This window comes from Urocitellus parryii, chromosome 1 (genome assembly GCF_045843805.1).
Source record: "Urocitellus parryii isolate mUroPar1 chromosome 1, mUroPar1.hap1, whole genome shotgun sequence".
NCBI lineage: Eukaryota > Metazoa > Chordata > Mammalia > Rodentia > Sciuridae > Urocitellus > Urocitellus parryii.
The window spans coordinates 181,165,094-181,189,076 of record NC_135531.1 but is presented as its reverse complement, the minus strand read 5'-3'; the positions used below and the strand labels follow the sequence as shown (position 1 = coordinate 181,189,076).

Genomic DNA, 23,983 nt, shown 5'->3' with positions numbered 1-23,983 from the left:
ACTCATATTTTGTAGTCCTACAGGAATACTTTGAGTGCTTATGAATGTTAGGTAGTGATGCATAAATTTATTGTATCACATCCATAATATTAATTTTTCTATGAGACTGATCCTTAAAAACAGTAAGTTCAATTCAAAGAAGTTTTCAAGTTGTAATTAAGTCACATAAGCAAAGAAGGACATCAATTAAGATGATATAATTCAATCTACTTCATGGAGAATTAACTAATTTCTTTTGGAGATACAAAAACAATACATGTTTTAGTAGGAAAAAAAAAACTAGAAACAAAGAAAATGTCTGCAGTTCTACATCAGCTTCCAGATCCCAAACACATATTCAATTGTCCATCTCATATTTGCCACAAATGTCTAGAGATTTTCACCAAGGACTGCTGGAAAGGCCAGAAGTCAGTATAGAAGGGTGAAAACCTGCAAGGTATTTAATATGGATTTATCTCATCACACAACATCTCTGAACTTGTCATATGTATTTACTTTCTTATACTATGGATCATTATATTATTTCTCTCATCTAAATCAAATTATTTAAAAACACCAATACTTCTCTTCTTTCCAAAACCTTAGTATCTGAAACCCTGTAGTCATATTTGTAACATTGATAAACACCTCTTTACAAATTTCTGCTTTAAAGAGACCTTACCTTTGGATTATAACAATGTATATTTCACTAAACTGAAAGTGGGAGGAAAGCCTCTTTTATCTTGCCAAAACTATTGAAAAACTTGACAGTATCTTTAAAAGCACTAATTCTAAGCAGTTGTTCTAAGGACATAATTAAGAATATATACATGGACATAGTTATAAGATTGTTTATCTCAGGATCACTTATAATAGTAAAGAATTGGAGGTAACTGCAAATGTCCAATATAAAAGGAGATTGGTAAGGTAAATTATAGTATGTGTAGACAGAGTATTTTGAAACCTTGAAAACTGATTTTGCTGAAATGCATCTACTGACATACAAGAAGTTCACAATAAACCAAGTTCTTAAAAAAAGGAAAAGATTTAACATCAATGTGTCAAATATAATGCTATAACTTGAAAAAATTAAAAAAAAATAAATTTTAACAGACAAAAAAAAGAGACCTTACCTTGCAAGTGCACAAGCCCCTGGGCTTCCATGACCTCACACCAGCCTGTAGAGTGAGTGCTACAGCCATGTAGAATGGACAGAGCCTGTTTGGAAGCTCTTCATCTGTAAATTAGTAGAATACAGAAAGCTGGTGGAGGTGAGTAGTCATTCAACAAAGCCACGAGGCATTAGTTCATTAACCACTGTGCAGGAAGTCCTGCACTTGCTACTAAAAGGAGAAAAACTTGAATGATACAATGTCCAAAATCAAGGAATTTGTACTAATGACTTGATTATTGATTACATAGTGATTTATTAAAAATAATATAACATACTGATTTCTAACAGTGCACAAAAGTGGAAAAAATTGAAATTCTACAGAGTCCCAGAGAAATTTATTTTATCTGAGCCTCCTGGTGTCCCAATACACAATAATGGAGAAAATTTGTTTTAAGAAAATTTCTGGTGGAATTTTTTGGATCTTCTAGGTGTAGAATCGTATCGTTGGCAAATAGTGCTAGTTTGAGTTCTTCTTTCCTATCGGTATGACTTCATTTCTTTTGTCTGTGTAATTGCTCTGGTTAGATTTTCAAGAACTATGTTGGATATAAGTGGTGAAAAAGGGCATACCTGTCTTGTTCCAGTTTTTAAAGAACATGCTTTCAATTTTTCTCCATTTAGAATGATGTTGGCCTGGGGCTTAACATAGATAGGTTTTACAGTGCTGAGATATGTTCCTGTTATCCCTAGTTTTTCTAGTGTTTTGAACATGAAGGTGTGCTGTATATTGTCAAATGCTTCCTCTGCATCAATTGATATGATCATATGGTTTTTATCTATGAGTCTATTGATGTGATGATTCCATTTATTGATTTCCATATGTTGAACCAACCTTGCATCCTTGGGATGAACCCTACTTGATCATGATGTACTATCTCTTTAATATGTTTTTGTATTCAATTTCCCAGAATTTTATTGAGAATTTTTACATCTATATTCATTAGTGGTATTTATCTGAAGTTTTCTTTCTTTGATATATCTTTGTCTAGTTTTGGAATAAGAGTGCAATTAGCCTCATAGAATGAGTATGAAAGTGTTCCCTTTTTTCTATTTTATTAAATACTTTGAGAAGTATTGGTATTAGTTTTTCTTTAAAGGTCTTGTAGAACTCAGCTGTGGGTCCATCTAGTCCTGGGCTTTTCTTGGTTGGTAGGCTTCTGATGGTGTCCTCTATTTCCTTGCTTGAAATCAATCTGTTTACATTGTGTATATCATCCTGATTTAGCTTCGGCACATCATATGCCTCTAGAAATTTGTCAGTGTCTTCAATATTTTCTATTTTATTGGAGTGCAAATTTTCAAAATAATGTCAAATTATCTTCTGTATTTCTGTAGTGTCTGTTATGATATTTACTTTTTCATCATATATGTTAGTGATTTAATCTTTCTCTCTCCTCTTTCTTAGCATGACTAAGGGTCTGTCAATTTTATTATTTTTTGAAAGAACCAACTTTTCATTTTATCAATTTTTTTCAATTGTTTCTTTTATTTCAATTTCATTTATTTCAGCTATGATTTTAATTATTTCCCATCTTCTAATGCTTTGGGGCGTCAATTTATTTTTCTTTTTCAAGGGCTTTGAGATGTAATGTTAGGTTATTTATTTGTTGACTTTTTTTTTTTATTTGAAGGAGTAAACTTTATGCAATGAGCTTTCCTTTTAGAATTGCCTTCATAGTGTCCCAGAGATTTCTATATATTGTATCAGTGTTCTCATTTACCTCTAAGGATTTTTTAATCTCCTCCTCTCTATACCACGATCTGAGCTGACTTCATGAAAGAAGGTTTGAAAAGCCTTGAGAAAATGCTAGGAAGTTTTAAATTAAAGAGACAAGACTCTAATTACCTTTAAAACCAGCTCCAGGATGGCTCATCCCAGCTCCAGGCTCAAGCCACCAAATGTGGTAGTGAGGTTTACTGAAGAGGCTAGTGAGAGAGAAGGAGAACATGCCAAGGAGTGGACTTTTATTGGGGAACAAAAAATTTTGGGGAAAATCCCATGCAATGTATATTAAGGGGGGAAGCATCCCAAGGTCAGGGGCGATGAATGGGTCTTTGGGGCAGTGGCCAGACACGCCTCTGCACAGACAAGCCCTCAGACTTGGAGAAGGATGGGGAAAGCTCTGACAGAGCTGTGCCTAAATGCCTCTCACCCAGCCAGAGTGGTAACTCAAGTCATGTGCGAGGATGGCCTCCCACACTCCTTGATATCTTTTGCAACCCATTGTTCATTCAATAGCATATTATTTAGTCTCCAGGTGTTGAAGTAGCTTTTATTTTATATTTTGTCATTGATTTCTAATTTTATTTCATTGTGAGCTGATAGAATTCAGAGTCATATATCCACTTTTTTTGGATTTGCTAACAGTTGCTCTGTGGCATAATATATAGTCTATTATAGAAAAGGATCTGTGTGCTTCTGAGAACAAAGTGTATTCACTCCTTGATGAATAATATATTCTATATATGTTAATTAAGTCTAAGTTATTCATTATATTATTGAATTCTATAGTTTCTTTGTTCAGCTTTGGTTTGAAAGATCTATCCAGTGGTGAAAGAGATGTGTTGGAGTCACCCAGTATTATTGTGGGTGATCAACTTCTTATGATTGCCCTTTCAATTCATATAATCTAATACGTCTATATTCTCACATCCTACCTCATAAATATCTCAAATAATTATTATTATTTGACTCTTACACTTGAGAAGAGTTTGATTGATAAACATAGATGCTCAATTTTGGGGGGAATATATATTTATAATTGTTATGTCTTTTGATGTATGTTTCCCTGAAGCAGTATGAAATGTCCATCTTTATTCCTTTTGAGTAACTTTGGCTTGAAGTCTATTTTGTTTAATACAAAGATGGAAATCAATGCTTGTTTATACAGACCATGGGAATAATATATTTTATCCCATCCTTTCATCTTCAGTTTGTGTATGTCTTTTCCTGTGAGATGAGTCTTTTGAAAGAAACATATTATTGGTCTCTTTTTAAAATCCAATCTATCAGTCTATGACTTTTGACTGGTGAGCTTACGCCATTAACATTCAGAGTTATTATTGAGACATGATTTGTATTTCTGGTCATTTTTGTTTATTTTGGTATTTAACTTGACTTGTTTTCACCTTTGTTTGGTGTTTCCTTTATTATACTTCTTCCCTTTGCAGATTTTTATTGTTGTTTTTTACTTCCTCCTTGTAGAATATTTTGCCAAGAATTTTCTATTGTGCAGGCTTTCTTGCTGTAAATGCTTTAACTTTTGTTTATCATGGAAGGTTTTTATTTTGTCATCAAATATGAAGCTTAATTTTGCTGGATATAAGATTTTTGGTTGGCATACATTATATTTTAGAACTCGATATATGTTGTTCCAGGATTTCTGCCCACCCCAGTGCCCTGTGACCAGCAACCTGGAGAGAGGCACCCCATGCTAGGTTCTTTATTTACCAAAGCATGGCTCCACAACCCAACATTAGGTTACACATAGGATTGAGGCCGCCATCACCATGAAACTGAGATATCACCGCTTCTATCAAGGAACAACGATAAGGACCTAGTAAGACATCACCAAGCTCTCTGTGGTCTTGGCTGCACTAGAGGTATCTCTACTAGCGGTGCTAACAGTTATCCTATTGCTGATGTGAAAGGGAGTCTTGCCTCTCTCTTGTTTCTCCCACCAACAGCCAACTTCTTATTATCACCCTTTCACTAGTCATATAATCTAATACCTCTATATTATCACATCCTACCTCATAAACATCTCAGCCAAACCCCAGCCTCTCTTCTACCATTAGAAACTGTAAACCATTCCACAAACCTATTGACTATATGGTATAAGATAACCAAACTCATCATTTATGATTAGAGTGACAAAACTGTTAATATAAAAATAGAAGCTTACTGATCTATGGCTGCACATTGGGTACATTGAGCACTGCAATATTGATCTCCCCCTTAAAGGTGAGGTATTGGTAACAAATAGAGACATTATAAGACAATAGGGCAGAAGCTGTAATACATCGGATCTATACTGCAAGAGAGGAAGTCACATAGACATCAAGAAAAAACAAGGGAGGAAAGTGCCTCAAACAAACCAAGAGACTACAACAATAGAATCCATAGATAGCACCATAGATGATGTATAAGAGAAGAAATTTGGAATATACATAACTAAGTTTATCTGGGAATTAAAGAACAACCTAAGTGAGCAGATATAGGCAAAAATCGATTACTCCAGCAAAGACCAATTACTCCAGATAAGAGCGCAAATACATGCAACCATCAATCACACCAACAAAGAGATAAGAGAGAAAATAAGGTAGCCAGAGATTACTTCAAGAAAGAGATAGAGTTTCTGAAAAACAAACAAACAAATAAACAGAAACCCTTGAAATTAAAGAAACAATAAGCCAAATTAAAAAAAAAACTCAATAGAGAGCATCAACAACAAACTATATCACTTGGAAGACAGAACCTCAGACAATAAAGAAAAAAATATACAATCTTGAAAAGTTGGCCTCACAGTGAAGATGGTAGAAAAACCATGAACAGAATATCCAATAATTATGAGAAACCATCAAAAGACCAAATTTAAGATTTGTTGAGAGAGGAAGGTTCAGAGATTCAAATAAAAGGAATGCACAATCTCTTAAATGAAATAATATCAGAAAATTTCCCAAGCATAAAAATGAATTGGAAAATCAAATACAATTGACCAAATGTACAAAATTACAACATATCTACACTTAGACCATTACAGTGAAAATGCCCAGCCTACAGAATAAGGAAAGAATTTTAAAGGCCGCAAGAGAAAAAAATGAAATTACAAATAAGGAAGACCAATTCAGATCTCAGCAGATTTTTCAACCCAGATCCTCAAAGCCAGGAGATCCTCGAACAATATATTACCAGTTTTTAACTTGGTTTAGTTTCTCCTTTGATTGGCTTTTTCTTTAGTATATTTATGCCCTATGCTGGTTTTCACTTTTTAAAATTTCATCCTCATGGTATATTTTGCTAAGAATGTTCTGTAATGCAGGCTTTCTAGTTGTGTATTATTTTAGTTTTTGTTTATCATGGGAGGTTTTTATTTTATCTTAAAATCTAAAGCTTAATGTTTGTGGATATAAGATTCTTGGTTGGCACTCATTTTCTTTTGGAGTTGGTATATGTTGTTCCAGGAACTCCTAGCATTGAGGCTGTGGGTTGAGAAATCAATTGAGATCCAAAATAGTTTCCCCCATAGGTAATCTCATAATTTTCTCTTATGGCCTTTAAAATTTCATCCTGATTCTCCATGTTACGTATTTGTGCATTCATGTGGGTCTGTTGTAATTTTATTCATTTGGGGATCCTGAAAGACTCTTGTATTTTACTTTCCATTGTATTTCTCAGTTTGGGGTAATTTTCTGGTATTATTTCACTGAAAAGATCATGAATTCCTTTGATTTGTATATCTATGCCTTATTTTACACTTGTAAATCTTACATTTTGTTTTTTTCATATTGTCCCATAATTCTTGGGATTTCTGTTTATGGTTTCTTACCACCATCTCTGTGTGGCCAACTTTATTTTCAAGATTATAGAATTTCTGTTTGATTTCATTTCATAATCTCTCTTGATTGAAGTGATATTTTACCTCTTGCAATTTGTCTCTCATTTCACTCTTTCCATCATACTTCCTCTGACATCAGCTTAACTGAGCACATTCTGAACTTCTTCTCTGATATTTCTTCCACTGTGTCGTCAATGGATTCTGTTTTTCTAGCATCTTTCTTTCTCTGGGACACTTTGTTCACTTGTTTTTTCATGTTGTTCATGTGGCTTCTCATACTGTAATGTGGATCTGAGGTGGCAGAGTTTCAACCTTATAACTTACATTATACCCTAAAGTTTTCAGTATCTCATCTTTAAGAAGGAGATCAATATTAACAGTACCCAATGCAAATGCTATCTAGCCTTAAACCTACTAGCTCTAACTAAATGGCCACAGATTTTTCACCTTAAACAGAAATCACGTGATCCATTGTAGTTTACAATATAAAGAGTATGTTTGCAAAATGGTTTACACCTCATTAGCAGAGAGACTCTGTTTATGAGACTGTGTGCATGTCATTAATAAACTTCCCTTTTGATTCAAATCCTCCACTGTTTGCTTTTTCTTGGGCTTGCCCACTTTCCCAGCTGTCTCAGCCAAGCGTCCTGTACCTCTTTGTTCTTCAGGGTGTAAATGAGAGGGTTCAACAGGGGTGTGACCATAGTGTAGAAAAAGGTGAAAAACTTGCAGTTCTTTGAAGCAAAGTTGCTCTTAGGGTCAGTGTACACCATGGCCACTGTCCCATAAAACATGAAGACCATGAGGAGGTGGGAGCAGCTGGTGGAAATGGCTCTCATCCTTCCCTCCTCTGATTTCATGTTCCTGACAGCCTGAGCAATGCAGCCATAGGAAACCAGGATCAGCCCCACAGGAACCATGGTGAAGATGACAGAAATGATGGTAAAGTGGGTGGGGCACCACTTCCTTGGCCTCAAGTAACTTAAGGAACCAAGCTTAGCAACCCCATCACTGTTCTTACCTGATGACTGGCTACAACAACCACTGCAGAAGAAAGGTGGTGCCAGGGTCCTTCCAGAACCAAGAGCTGACATTCCCAGAACTGGTGAAACTGAAATCACTATAACTGCTGCTTGATTTTATCCCATATATGTCTATCATCATAATTCTCAAAAACCAACTAGGAATAAAGTATAAAGATATTACCATTCCTGAAAAATAGAGATGGACCAAGGGCATGGACACATGCCTATAATCCCAGAGCTCAGCGGGCTGAGGCAGGATGATGGTGAGTTCAAATCCAGCCTGTACAGCCCCATGGGTGGAGTTATGCTCACCTGTTTCTTTGTAATATAAGCCCTTTCCCTGTTTGGGATAGAATGTTCCATGGAAGTGCCTTCCTGTGTCCCCTTATCTTACTGTGCCCTTGGGTGTGGCCTACCCAGGTGTCAGTCACCCTACTGACAGTGGACATCATGAAGCTACACTCAGCCCTCTGAAACTTGACCCCTTGCCTTATTTGAATAGCTTCTTCTCAATAAAAGTGGTCAGTGCCTGCTCTCTCTCTCTCTCTCCTTCTGTGGACCCTTAAGGTCAGAGGAGCCATCACAGTGACCACAGTGAAAAAGGTATTTTTGCTCTTGTGTGGTTATTTCGCACAGCCCAGTTAGCCCAGTTCCCCTAGAGTGACCCATGAGTGATTTAGTCACAAACAAAACCCGGCAATTGATATCCCTGGGTGGACCAAAAGGTCTAAGTGCTTAAGCCCCTGGGACAAAAACCACACACGATAGAATATTATAATCAGAATTGATAATAAAAATCATTTTCTTTAAAGAAAAATGTAATATTTGATGATATTATTGTGAAATAGAACTCAAATGTTATGTATGAGGTATCCAAGGAGAAATATAAAACAAAAATCGAAGCTAACATTGTAAGTCAGCAAACTGGGGGTTTCAAATAAAAAAGAAAAAATAAAATTATGTCAAGAATAACTTAAATGTAGAAACTGCTGCAGATGTTTAATAATTTGAAAAAGACACTTAAAATCTTGAGTAAAATAAGACGAAATTCAAAATATTAAATGAGAACTAATTAATTTGTAAGACAAAAAAATTTAAGGTAAAATATAATTAATAAATTTGAAAATATAAGTGAATAGAAAGAAATTCAATCAAAAGTATTATTCAAAATTCTAAACCACATTGCTTGCGTCAGGATACATTGGCAGGCCACAGTTTGTGAGCTCACATTAGAGTTCTTTGTAGTAAACCATGCCAAACTGAATTAAATTCTTGCTGAATCTTGGTTTGGATTTCATTGAGATTTGGGACATTTAGAAAATGTCTATCACTCTTTGTCTTTAGATCCTGCCAGAGGTCCTGAGTCACAAGAACAGCTTCCCTAGGTGCTATGGACTTCATGATACTGGTATTCTTGAGACAGGGTCTTGCTAAGTTGCTCAGGTCCATGCTTAGTTGCCTAGATTTGCCATGAACTTGTGATCCTCCTGCCTCATCCTCACACTGAAATTACAGGCACGTGCCAACCTGCCCAGCCTTCCCCCAATGTTTAAGTGGAACACCAGGGCAGGAACTCAGCTTGTGGAATTCACAAGTTAGCTTGTAGGACTGGAAAAATTGAACATCAGCATCTTTCTCATTTAACACTGGTCAAAAAAAGCAACCATGGAGACACAGAAAGTCAGAAAATTTTGAAAATAATATAAATGTTTATTATTCTAACATTGAATACAACAAAAATAGAAATAAAATTACAGAAATGCAAAATTACAGAGATGCAAAATTCCTCAATAAAATACTGACAAACCAAACTCAAGAACACATTTAAAATATTGTGCACTATGATCAAATGGAATTCGTCCCAGGGAATGTCATTTACTATTGTGTTCAACACATCTACACATTTACACAGTGAATGTGATATGACACATTAAAAGAAAAGATAAAAGTTATATAATTATTTCAACAGCATATAAAATTACTTGACAAACTCAACATCTCTTCATGATAAAAATAAAACTCACAAATTAAGGGTAGAGAGTATGTATTTCAACACAATAATGGTCATATGTGACAAACCTTCAACTAACATCATACTGAATGGGGAAATCTGAAAGCTTTACTCTAAGACATAGAAGAAGACCAGGATGACCACTCTCATGAATTTTCTTTAGTACACTACTTTAAGATCTATCCAGAGAATTAGATATTAGAAGGAAATAAGAAGCATGCAAATTGAGGAGAAGAAGATCAGTTATTATCATATGATAATGATGATATCATTTTATAGAGAAAAAGATCTAAAAACTCCACCAAAAACTGTTGGAAATAATAAACAAATTCAAGAAGTAATAGGATACAAAATAAATACACAAAACAAATATCATCTTTACAGAGTAATAGCAAAATTTCTACAAAACAAATAAAGAAGTCAATATATTTTAATGGCTTCAAAAGATATCTAGAAATAAACTTAATCAGGAGGTTAAAAAATCTAGATTGAAAAGTATAAAATATTCATAAAGAAATCACAAAAATAAATCAAAGTTATACTATGTTCATGAATTGAAATAATGAATATTGTTAAAATATTCTTACTACTCAATGCAAACCCCATCAAAACTCAAGATCTTATTCATAAATGGAAAAAAATTCTAAAACTAGAATGGAATCACAGAATATCCTCAATACTGAACCTAATCCTGAGAAAAGGGAGCAAAATTAGAGATATTCATTCTGTCTGACTTTCAAATCCATAGAAATAAATCCATGAAATTACAACTAAATCATTTTTAACAATGTTGCCAATGACACACATTGGGCAAAGGACCAAAATTAGAAATTCACATTTACAAAAGAATTAAACCAGGCCTCTGTCTTTCATGTTACTCAAAAATCAACTCTAAATGATTTAAGATATAAATGTGAGAACATGGTCTGCACCATACACAGCACCTTCTTTAGGCAGTTGCTTGAGCTTCATAGGAAGAATCTGGTGAAGGTTTAACATGGGGAATTGTTATTAGTGCTGATAGAGAAACACACAGCCACTTTATTTGCCAGCAGCACCCAGGAATTGCTGACCATGCTCTGCCTTCCCCAGGGCCTCTGAGGTCCTACTCTTCTTATTTCCTCCTAGTACAGATTGACAATCCAGGGTCTCAGGGTCTCTGCCTAACATCACACAAGTGACTCAAGAGAGGGCCATGTCCCCCCAGGGTGCAGCAGAGCACCTCAGTGCTCTTGGAACACAGTGTCCTCCCTCTGCCATGGACAGCTCAGATCTGGTCCACCCACTTTTTGTTTCATCAGGGAAACATGAACATGATCAGGAGACTTGCTTCCAGCATTGCTGTGACCCCATATTGACCCCCATGTGAAGCAAGGACAGTCCTCATTCCTCTGCAAAGTTGCAGACTTGGGACATCTAATGCAGCTTCCTACCACCATCTGAAGCATAAGAAGGAATACATACTCCTATGTCCATGAATAATCTGAAATAAAAACACATTACTTAAGATGTTGCAATAAATAAGTGCTATATGCATGTTTTTAAATGAAAACACATTTCTTCTCTCCAGGAAAACAAATGATAGAGAAACACGGAGAAATGTCATTAGACCTAACAGAACACCTCAACAGCAGGTCAGCAAGCCCTGCACAGCCAACACAACAAGAGAGGGGGACCCAAGATGGCGAGTTAGAGGGAGGATGCAGTCTGTGTTGCTCTGTGACCCGCAATTCTAGTAGTGGTATACAGTTTCTCTGTTAATTATTAGAGGACCTCCAAAAGCTGCTTGTGCAGCAATCCTGGCCACTGTGCCCACGCAGGTCTCCAGGCCTCAGTTCAGTGCAGGACTCCCAGCTGCTCGCCCACATAGGACCTCCAGGTGCTGTGCAGTAGTGGGACCACTGGCATCAGTACACACACAGGATCCCTGGCTGCCCACTCACACAGGATACCCAGCCACTGCCCACACATAGGGCCTCCAGAGGCACTCCTATGTGGACCCCCATCTACCAATATGGGGCTCCCCTGGTAGTCTCCATCTTGGGACACTGCAACCACTGCCATAGTCCCCTTCATGCAGTAGCCTGCACCTGGGGGTAAAGGACGAAGCCTGGAGACACAGGACAAGTTCTGGGGATAGCCATCAGCAACAACACTGCAGGCCAAAGAGCTGCGTTTCTGAAAATGCCACCCAACTCCACCACTCAACCCAAGCCAACCCAACACCCCATCTGTGACAGCAGCTGCCTCCATCATGGGACACCTTTGTCACCATATTAACTTGGAGGAAATCCCAACTTGGGACATGGGCTGGGGACTAGAAGCAAGATCAAGGTACCTATAGTCCCCAACTACCCCTCTTCCCCTGCCACCACTAACCTGGCATAGGGCTTCAGGCTACACGGCTGGTCCATATCCCTCAAAGCCTGGTCCTGCTCTGCCAGCTACAAAACAGCTCTCCGTAACAGGTTTACGTCCCCCAGAGTGCTTCCCACATACCTCCAGAGAGAGGTTCCTGATTGGAAAGTAGTAAGGGAGGGGATGAGGGAGATCCAGTTTAGAGACTTAGAGACCAGAAACTGTGAGGGGTACATGTGATACAAGGAGATAAGACCAAGTGCCCACATCACAGGAGCAGGCTCCAAAGGAGATCCTTGAGGTGCAGTCTCCACTGGGGACCAACAAATACTATACTCCAACTTGAGGACCTCTGCCTCCAAGATCAACCCTCCCACTCTAAAAACCTTCACTGTCCTGAGAGTGGAGACACCAGGAAACAACAGACAAGCCGACCTATCAGATGAGAAGGGAAGCAGGAAAGATCCTGACCTCCAACAAAAACAATCCTTCTATTTTCCTTCGAGATTTTTTTCTTCTTTTCTCTCTCTCTCTCATCTCTCAACCTCACATCCCCAACATTGGTGGAACCAAGTACTTTTCGTGCATTATGCTACTGAGTTCTGGGATGTCTGAATAGAATATTACAGTTGTGTTGCATATTCTCTTATTGCCTATTTTTACATTTAAAAAAATTATGTTTGTTTATTGTACTCTGTATTGTCTTTCTAGTTGCTTGTCTCCCCAAAATAACTTTCTCTCTTTTCTACTCCTACAAGCCAACTTTAGATTCCTTTTCCACTCTTCCTAAGAGCCAAAAACTCTGTATCCTCACCTCCTACCTCCTTAACTCTTTATCTTACACCTCACCTCTGGCTTTCTCATTGTCCACCAGAAATTATAGACCCTATGGCAAACCTCCTGATTGTGCTGAAGATGAGAATTGAACTCACCATTTCTGTATATCATGACAAAACCATAAACGTCTTAATATCAACTATTTGGTTTAAGGCTGAATGTTGTTTGTATTGCAATGTGTTAATATTGTTCTCCCCACTAAAGGAGAGGTATTGGAATCCTGCAGGGACACCATAAGCCTACAGGGTAAAAACTGTAATACCTCGGATCTACGGTGATAGAAGGGAAGACACCCAAACACCAAGAACAAATAAGGGAAGAAAATGCTCTAAACAAACCAAGATAATAAATTAGAATCCATGACCAGCACAGCAGAAAAAAATGACAAAGTTCAGGATATACATAATTAAATGTTTTGTGCATTAAAGGATGATATAGGAGAGCAAAAGTGGCCATCTGCCAGCCCCTCCAGTATCCCCTCATCATGAACCTCAGTTTTGTGTCTGCATGATGCTAGCTTCCCTGCTCAGTGGTCTGCTGTATGCAGGTGTGCACACAGGGAACACATTCCGGCTGTCCTTCTGACAGTCAAACATGGTCCATCAGTTCTTTTGTGATGTCCCCTCTCTGCTGAGGCTCTCCTGCTCAGATACCACCAGCAACATGGTCCTTTTTCTTGTCTTTATTATAATCATTGGTGGTGGCTACTTTGAAATAAAAATCATGTCATACATTTGCATATTTTCTGCTGTGCTGAAATTTCCCACCAGAGCCCCAGGGAAGGCCTTCTCCACCTGCACCCCTCACATCCTCATGGTGTCTGTCTTCCTCAGTTCCGTCACAGGTACATACCTGAGGCTTTCAGCAACCTCTGACACCCTCCAGAACATGGTTATCTCTGCCTTTCACACCATGGTTCCTCCCTTCCTGAATCTTCTCATCTACAGTCTCAGGAACAAGCAGGTAAAGGAAGCTGTAGGGACAGTAATGAAAAGACAGTTGTTCTCAGGGGGATGATAAAGATGATTTCAGCATTAGCCTAATTTTACTGTTAAGATTTATAATTAGATGAAGGTCTTCAAATCTGGCCTTTACAGGTTACACTGCCTACCCTGGTATCACATAATTAAGACCCATGAATGTTTTAATATAATAATTTTGTGATCTACACTATTATTTCTATTCATCCTTCATAAAATGACATTAGGTTGAACTATAGAAAAAGAGAAAGCAGTAACATATTTAAGAATAACTACATATATGAGACTACCTTCTGAGCTATGAAAACAACATCCACATTTTTGCAATAATACATTTTATCCCAGGCAAAAATATAAATAATAAATGCATTTGTATAAATTCAAATAGAAACTCTTGGGAGAGCAGCCAGGAGGTCTCTTTAGGACTCAGAAACTTGACGCACAAACCATTGACCATGCCTGCAGGGCATGGTAGACATGACTCTGAGCATGCTCAGGGAGGTGCATGGAGCAGACAGGCTGCCATTGGCTACCAGGATCAGCATTGCTCCAGCCTCTGCTGCAGAAAACCCTGTTTTCACACTGTGCTTGCTGTAGATTAGAGACTCAATGCATCCCTCCAAGGAAACAGCCCACAGGACAACTGGATTTGCTCCAGCCCTAAGCACAGGCCTCCCACCTCCACAGAGGCCACCATGCCTAGGAGAGGCAGGTCTCCACCTTACTTGCCCCACTCTGGAAAGTGCTTGATGAATGTTGAGTTCATGAGGAGTCTGTGGCTGGCTCTGCCCTGAACAATGCTGCTGACCTCTCCGAGGTCCTAAGGGATGGGAGGGAGGAAATACAATTCCAATAGTCCAGGGACAGTCCAAGGCCAAGATGGACAGGATTCCATGGCTCCTCTCACTCCATGGCCTGCAGGTAGATCACCACTGTGACCTCTGGACCCCTCTGGGACTCCAAGAAGCCTTTTCTTCTTCTTCATTAGTCTTCACTTTCTTTCCTGATTTCTTGATCATTCCTTCTTATAAATATAAAAACAGAGGAGTCCTTTATATCTGGGATCCCTCACCTGTGAAACACTGCTCACGGATTGAAGAGAAGGTGTTCATCCACATCATTCTTTCTCCATTAAACTTGTTTCTAGGCATATGACTTGGTATTCTTTCATAATGGTTTTTATATTCTGTACTTTCTTCCTAGACGTAGGGAAGGTTATACTAGAAATGATAGTTGACTTGTGAAAACTACACCAATCACCAGTACACCTGAGGTACTTATGAATGCTGTTTGCAAGTATCTTGGTCTTATTTTAGAAGCTACATTGTTCTGATGACCAATACCAGGTCCTGCTCACTAGTCTCAGGTAAAATGTCAGTAAAGGAGTGGAGGCTGCTGGCCTTGGCCCAGGGTCTGCTGAAGATCATGAGTGAGACAAGGGGACAATGCTCATGGTTCACTCTGTGACCCTCCTTCAGCATGCTTCCCTCTGTGGCTCATCATTATCAGTGTTCCTTCCCTGTGCTGGGCTCTGGGCCTTAGTTTGGTCTGTACCAATATGAGTACAGAAGGTTAAAGATTCCTTTGTAACTTTTGCATTTTCAAGAATGTAGGATCACCCTCTGGCTGTACAATGGTGACCAAGTCAAATACTGAATCCTGTTCTTGGACATTTTCCTTCGTTTCATTGTCCATGAGACTCAAAGTCAAATAAGGTGCATAGATGTAATAAATAGTGTTGTCTCTACTGCAGATGAAGCCACTTACATTGTACTCTTTTCCTAGCCTTGGAGCCCCCTAGGACCATACAGTGACATCTCTCCTCATTGGGTCTTTCAATCTCACGGACCTAGTGGCCTAAATACCAAGGTGGCCATCATTCCTAATGCCTGTAGATACAGGGTCTTTGTTTTTTCTCTCTTTTTCTGGATCAATACAGATTTATTTTCTTCCTTATTTTTCCTTTAGGACAGGCACAAGGTGGGGGATGAGTAGCTAAGACAATATGGAAAAGGCCATATTGAAATGAAGACCAGAAGATAATAGATCTGATCAGAACATAGGCCAACATTCTCTACAAAACCTAGCAAAGCAAATCCAGCAGCATATCAGATGGATTATAGAACACATTCATGTGGAATCTCTCCCAGGATACAAAGAAGCCCCTATAGAAGATTACCAACAAATCTCACCTCATGTTACCACAGTGAAGAACAAAACATCCATCAGTGGATGCATGGATTTTTAAAGTACTGGTGTATACATATAATGGACTGTTATTCATCCCTTAAAAATGAAATAGTGATAAATGCTACAATGTAAAATAATTTTGAAAACATCAAGCTGAATCCACATCATAAAAACAGCACATATTGAATGATTCTAGTCAAACAAAATGTCTGGGACATATAAATTTAAAAAAATGGAGATTATACACAGTGGTTTCCAGTGACTCTAATTAATGATAAGCAGAGATATTGTGTGTAATGGATTAGATGGTTCATTTGAAGAAATACAAATATTCTGTAACAAGATGTAGTTGGATATTGTGCAATTTTTAAATGTAGTATATAACACTGAATTGATAACCATGAACTCTTGCCAAAGTTATCTTTAAATCATTTGCATTTTATCTCAAGGATAAGAAATGTTGCTGCTGAAATGCAGACACTGTTAGAGGTTTCCCACTTACAGGTTGATGAGTGAGAGTTGCCCACCACCCTTACTGTTAACTGATCCCTGCAAACACTCCTCCCTCACATTGAGGAGGGCAGAGATTAAAACACACAGTGAACACCATCAGTATCTCCTCAGTGTTACTCAATTTTCAATAATGACTTAGGGTGATGCTCAGCAGAGGAGTTCCACTGTGTCATCCACTGTCCACCTTGGCACATAGCCAGGTCCTCTATCCTGGGCTCTGGAGGTGCTGTTGCCTGGTGGTGTGCTCAGGCCTCCTGCTGTCTCTGCAGGCTGAGCTCTAGGCTCCCAGGGGCCCTGCTACCACTGACCAGGCACCAAGTTCACATAAAGCAGAGATGACTGAGATTCCCACATACCACATTGTACAGAGCTGGCTGGACTGGTCCATCTGGCAGCAGACACAGTGGATGGGAGATGCCAAGGAGAGACAGGGTTCTGCTCCCAGGTGGAGAACGGGCGACACTCAAGAGTGAGTACTTGGAAGTTAGAGTCCAAGCTCATCTGAGCCGAATTTTGATTCTGCTCAGCAAATTGCAATCACATGCATATTTTGAGGTATCTCAATAAATTCTTGGTTAATTGTGCAAGAATAACAGGCACAGAGAAGTCTTGTAAACACTGTAGTATTTGCTGTGTACATATTAGTGTAACTGGAGTGCTGTGGTCTTATGAATGCTGTTTGCAAGTATATAATGTGATCGCTCTTCATACCGCCTCTTGTTGGTTTAAAATTATACTTTTCAAATTATTTTACTGACCACACACTTAGAAAATGCACACAATTATCTGCACAGATAAGAGAGGTGACCAGGAAAACATTTGTATCATGACAAGAAAGAAAATTGCCAAATAGTTGAGTTCACTTAGCAAATGATATTCTTATTTTTCAGTAGCATTGAAAATAAAACTTCTAATATACTATAAAATTGTCATTGAAGCATTTTGAATTCACCAACTTCACCTTTCTGTCATGATGACAATTATGATCTCCTTTTCAATAATTTTTCACATTTCATACTAAAGTTATATCAGGTGTGATGAGGATTGTGTGTCCAGTGTAAATAATATAAAAATACAGTGGTGCAGCCTTTGGAAGCTCATTATCAAGCTCAGCATATGATAAGTGCCTCTCAGCATTCCCCAATGGCTGATCAATAGCATTAATCCATAACTCCTAATACAGAAAAATGTAATTTAGAAAATGATTAATTCCTGTCTCTTAAAACCCAAGAAATAAATGGATTATGCACAGAAAAGTGAAAGAAGGGAAGGCAATGTGGGGATCAGAAGTATGGTGGAATGAGACAGACATTATTACCCACTATACATGTATGATTACACTACTAGTATGACTCTGCACCATGTTCAGCCAGAGGAAGGAGAAGTTGTGCTCAATTTGTGTACAATGTGCCAAAATGCATTCTGCTGCCATGTATAAATAATTAGAACAAACTAAAAAAATTAATAAAAACATTATGAGCCAAAAAATAAAAGAAATGCTTTGCATTTTTACTTGCGATCCATACACTTCTTCATTTTAAGCACTATCAAGAGAAGTAACAAAAGGAAAAAAAAATGTCAGCTGTCCCCGGTTACAGAGGGAAGCACTTGGAGCAGTCTCTCTACATTCTTCTGGCATTAAAGATATGCTAATATTTCATTGTACTTATTTTTTGTACCCTCAAGATATCTAATCTTGTTTTTCTTTATGCCCCACATTTTGGATTTTTTAAGGGAATATTCAATAAGCAATTTTCACCCATTAAAGGAGAATGTAGTTCTGAACACTAAAATTATGGAGGTCAAACTGCAAAAATTAAAGCCAATTTCTTATTTCACAAAATCTGGATTCATAAAGTATTCATATTTTTAAGATCTGCAGGAATACTCTGAGGACCTATGAGAGTTAGGTGATGTGTATTTACTGTATCACATCCATAGTCTGAAGTTTTCTAGGAGATTCATCCATGAGAAAATTAAGATAAATGTAGAGAAGTTTTCAAGTTGTAGTTAAATCACATAAGCAAAAGAAGGACATCAATTAAGTAGAAGTAATTCAAAGTACTTACTAGAGAAATTACTAAATTCTGTTGCAAAAACAAAGACAGCAAATGGTTTAGTATAAAAAAAGTGAAACAAAGAAAATGCCTCAAGTGGTTCTACTCCAGCTTCCAAATCCTAACAGATAGTTGATTTTCCAACTAATATTTTACACAAATGCCTGGGGTTGGTCAGCAATCACCCATGAAGGGTCCAGAAGTCAGTACAGAAGGAGAAAAAGCTGCTAGGTTTTTAATATGGAATTATCTCATCACCCAGCACATTCTCAATTTGTCATATGTATTTACACCTTATATATTGTGTTATTATATTTGTCCTCTAATGGTAATCAATTTATTTTAAAATACCAATATTTTTCATCTTTTCAAATCCTCAAGGTCTGAAATACCTGTCACCATATTTATGTCCTTAGTAATATTTGTTGGGTGAGTACTGCTTTAAAGACATCTAGATCTGTAAGTGAACTTGACCTCACACTACCCTGCACTGTGTGTGCCACAGCAGTGCAGAAGGGGCAGAGCCTACTTGGGAGCTCTTCATCTGTAAATCAGTGGCATAAAAAAAAAAAAAAACAGTCTAAGTGAATGGTCTGAACTATGCCAGCAGGTGCTAGGTAGTTAACCACTGCGCAGGAAGTCATGCACTGCTGCTGAAACGTAAAATGATGAATGATATAAGGTCCCAAATCAAGGAATTTGCACCAGAGACTTGGGGTGATGAATGTATATTGATTAGCTGAAAGGTTGTATACCATGTTGATTTCTAACACTCAACAAAATTGGAAGAAAAATTAGAGATTATGTAAAAGGTTTCAGAGGAAAGATTCCAGTAGAGTCTCCTTTAAAGCCCAATACCTACTAAGGGGAAAAAATAAATTAATACATCACAGTAAAAAAAGTCAGCAGTGAACAAGAGGGCAAGAGGGTCCCTCAGGCTGAATGTCCTGTGACATGAACAGACTGCAGGTAGACAGACCCCTTGAACTTCACACTCACCACCAAATTAACAACAACCTACATGAGTCTGACCACCCACCTATTGCCCTGGGAGACACACAGACTTCCAGAGGAGCCCAGACAGGATGAGATGAAAGGCCTTTTTTCTAAGAGCCTGTGTTGTTAACCTGGAAATGTGCTGAGGAGGACCCCAGTTTACAGAGGACTGAAGAGATGAAGATGCAGGTGACTCAGGAGTGAATTGGACTGAACTGCTGCAGAAGTTTTGAAAGTATGAGCAAAACCTTCCTTTTAGGGTTTACAGCCAGTTTCAGTTTGTGAGATTGTGACATTGATAAGAAAGCAATATAATAGAAGGTGTTACCAAGACAAGAAAGCAATATAATAGAAGGTGTTACCAAGACAAGAAAGCAATATAATAGAAGGTGTTACCAAGACTAAGGCAAATTATGTTTTGGACAAAAGACCTTCAACTTCATGGTGCTGAACATGAAAACAGAACAAGGTAAAGGTAGAAGCTTAGGTCAATGTCAGCTGGGCTGGGACGTAGAGGTTGAAAAGAACATATGCTGCTCAGTTGGAGAGGAAAGAGCCTCAGGGAGGCTGGGACTGGTCTGGCTGAGGTCCTTTGGCCATAAGACAGCACCATGCATGTCCTGGGAGAGCAGCAGGGAGAGTGGAGGCCTGCAGGCAAGTCCAAGTGCAGTCAGGTTACCTCAGTTTTCACAACACTGGACTTGTGAGCCTGGGTGAGAAAGTAAATTCTTGAGATGATTTCCAAATGAGCCAAATTTATTCGCGTTCATGAAGATATATTCTACACCATTATAAATAGTTTCCTATATATTAAAAAAAGTAGAAAGTAATTATTATTTGCATTATTAAGTGTGAATACAATGGCAAAATAATGTGGAAATTATATTCATGGACTAAAATAAAGGTAAATAAATTGGAGAATATTAAAGAATGCACTATCAGACAGGTGGCCATGCAGGAGAAGAAGGAAATGTCGGGGTTTTTAGGCCCCCATTCCCTCCTGACCTGTGGGAGAGATGGGGAGCACACCCCACTAGGACAGGCCCAGAAAGGTAAAGGTCGACTGGCTGCCCACACCCAGTCCTCCCTCTCCGGAGAACAATCCAACACAGCCAGGGAGAACTGTCAAAGCAGGATCTCCTTTAATGTGAAAAGGTACACAGCTAATATAATGTACAGGAGCCAATCAGGATAAAGGTCAACAGGGTGGGGAGAATTTACATCTACACCCATCCTACAGGCAGTAATATCAATGAGGGCAGAGGGGTTCTGAGCCTATCCTAGAGGTGGTTCCATTCTTCATCCCAACCCAGGGCAATGCCTTCTGGCTAATCGCTAGGTGCTCTCTTAGCCACATTTGGCCCCAGGCTGGGAAGCGAGTGAAGCCAGCAAGTTAATTTTCCTCTTTTCTGATGCAACATGCCCCACATTACATTATGCCCTACAGGGAAAACCCCTAGAAATGCTTCACACGGGAGTCTCAGAAGGTCAGGTGAGGCCTGATGGGGAGCTGTGAACAAGCCCTGCAGTTCAGGTCCAGACCCTGGGCTGCAGACCTCCATACCTGCACCTGGAGATGCACTCCACTCAAAATGAGTAAACATATCAGAAAACCAAGAGTGATCTTCCTCTACAGGGAAAGCAATTGCCAAATACATGAAAAATACTACAAAAAAGAATATACAAAGTAATTGCATTTTTTTCAAATGATCAATGGATGTTTTTTAACACATGCTAGACAGGTACTCTATGACTGAGCAACAATACCAGCCCCAAGTAATTGTATTCATCATGTTCTTTTTTTCCTTCCTCTCGCTTATCTCTTTATCTTCTCAGACAAAGACAACCAGAATTTCCAGCAAATGGCCAATGCCACCATGGTAACTGAATTTCTCCTCCTGGGCTCTCCTGAGGGCTGGGATCTGAGTTTCCTCTATTTCACAGTATTCCCAATGACCTACCTGGGTACCTTGTTAGGGAACCTTCTCATTGTCACTGTCACCACTGCTGACCAAAACCTGAACACACCCATGTACTTCTTCCTCAGGAACCTGTCCATCTTGGACATGGGCTTCATTTCCATCACTGTCCCCAATGCCTGTGTCAACTCTCTTACTGGCAACAGGGCCATTTCAGTGCCTGGCTGTGCAATACAGATCTTCTTGGTCATTTTTTGTGCATATGTGGAGATGCTATTTCTCACCATCATGGCCTGGGACCGCTATGTGGCCATCTGCCAGCCCCTCCAGTACCCGCTCATCATGAACCCAAAGTTTTGTGTCCGCATGATCCTGGCTTCCCTGCTCAGTGGTCTGCTGTATGCAGGTGTGCACACTGGAAACACATTCAGGCTGTCCTTCTGCCAGTCAAACGTGGTCCATCAGTTCTTCTGTGATGTCCCCTCTCTGCTGAGGCTCTCCTGCTCAGACACCACCAGTAACCAGGTCCTCCTTCTTGTCTCTGCTGTGCTGATTTGTGGTAGTTGCTTTACATTTATTGCCATGTCATATATTCGCATATTCTCTGCTGTGCTGAAATTTCCCACTGCGAAGTCAGCGAAGGCCTTCTCCACCTGCACTCCTCACATCCTCGTGTTTTCTGTGTTCTTCAGTTCTGGCACAGCTGTGTACCTGAGGTCCTCAGCAACCTCTGACACCCTCCAAGACATGGTTCTCTCTGCTTTTTACACCATGGTTCCTCCCTTCCTGAATCCTCTCATCTACAGTCTCAGGAACAAGCAGGTAAAAGAAGCTGTGGGGAGAGTAATGCAAAGACAGTTATTCTTAGGGAAATGATAAAGATGCATTTCAGCATCATCCTAATTTGTCTGAGTGAAGTTCAAGATTAGGGCAAATGCTCTTCATATCTGGGTGATACAAGTTAAATTGCCTACTTTAATGTCACTTTGTGTGAATATGGATTCTTTATAAAATGTGTAATTTAATCAATGTGTCTTTTAATGAGTTAATATAATTTAATATATTTGTTGAAATCATTTGTGGAGGCATACATTAAAGATTCATCAAATACTTTGCAGTGCCTGTATCAAGTATTGTCACAGAGGAAAACTTTACCAATCAAATCTGAAGAAAACTTATACTCACATAATATGCTATTATTCAGAGAAGTGTCAAGCAAAATTCTAAGCACTGTGGTATCAATTTAACTACTTTGAATATATGCAATAATTAAATACTGAAGGAGTTATAACCAATCTATTTGGAACATGAGAAGAGTAATTCCTTGTCCATGAATAAACAGAGAGCCCTGTTTACCACACCCTGTGTCCCCACAGTCAAATCCATCCACCAGGAAGAGCACCCAGTGCTTCCTTGGCAGTGGCAGCTGCCAGTCTTTTATTATGTCCATGAGTGAGTCAGTGTGGGGGACAAAACATGCAGCATGAGTTGCAGGTCAGCTCTATGGTCTACCTCCCACACATCTTACTTATGTGACATCTATGCTAATGTGCCATGCCTCAAAATTATGACATGGTGGACCATTATTTCTTGGCCTAAATTTCTGATTGGGTCAACTATAAAATTCCCCCCAGTTTACTGTACTTGTTTCTTAAAGTACATCTGTCTGTACTTGTTCCCTGAAAACTTATGGAAGTGTATTTGCTCTGATTATTATTATTATTATTCTTTTTTTTAAACCAAAGATTGCACTTAAGATCTCATCCCCAGTCCTTTTTTGGGTTACTTACAATGGGGTCTTGCTAAGCGGTTTCAGGTCTTGCTCCCTTGCTAATGCTGTCTTGAAACCTCTGATCCTCCTGCCTTAGCCTCCTGAGGCACTATGATTGCAGGCTTGCACGACCCCACCTGTCTTGTGGCAGTCTTTCATCTCTCCCACAAGTTATTTCTCCCCAAGTATTCTAGTGCCCTCACTGGCATATACTTTGAAATTATCAATAATAAATGACATATGCTGAAGGACAATTTTATTTAGGTTTACTTATATAACACAGTGAGAAAAAATATTTATATAATATCACATTCAAGATTTTAAATTACAAATTCTGAAAAACAATTTGTTCAACATTACACTAATATGAAAATATGGAGAAATACGTAAATGTACTTATTACCTAAGAAAATACAAAATAATAAACATATATGATTAATTGATGAATACACTTATTAAAGTTTTTAGGCAAGGGAATTCTTGTGGTAGGAGCAGCTGAGCACCCCAGCACTGACTGCTGCAGGAAGCCTTGAATTGCTTAACAGGATCCAACCATCCCCACACTGTGTCCCATGGCTTTTGGTTCTCACTGCCCCAATGTTCCCTGCCAGAACA

The 23,983-nt window shown here is 38.7% G+C and overlaps 1 protein-coding gene across 1 annotated transcript; it reads left to right on the top strand.

Annotated features, from left to right (window-relative positions):
- Positions 1-21,540: 21,540 nt before the first annotated feature.
- LOC144250527 (olfactory receptor 14C36-like) lies at positions 21,541-22,473 on the top strand. Its single transcript, XM_077793411.1, has one exon. It carries the CDS (start codon positions 21,541-21,543, stop codon positions 22,471-22,473), a length of 933 nt encoding a protein of 310 aa, XP_077649537.1.
- Positions 22,474-23,983: the final 1,510 nt, after the last annotated feature.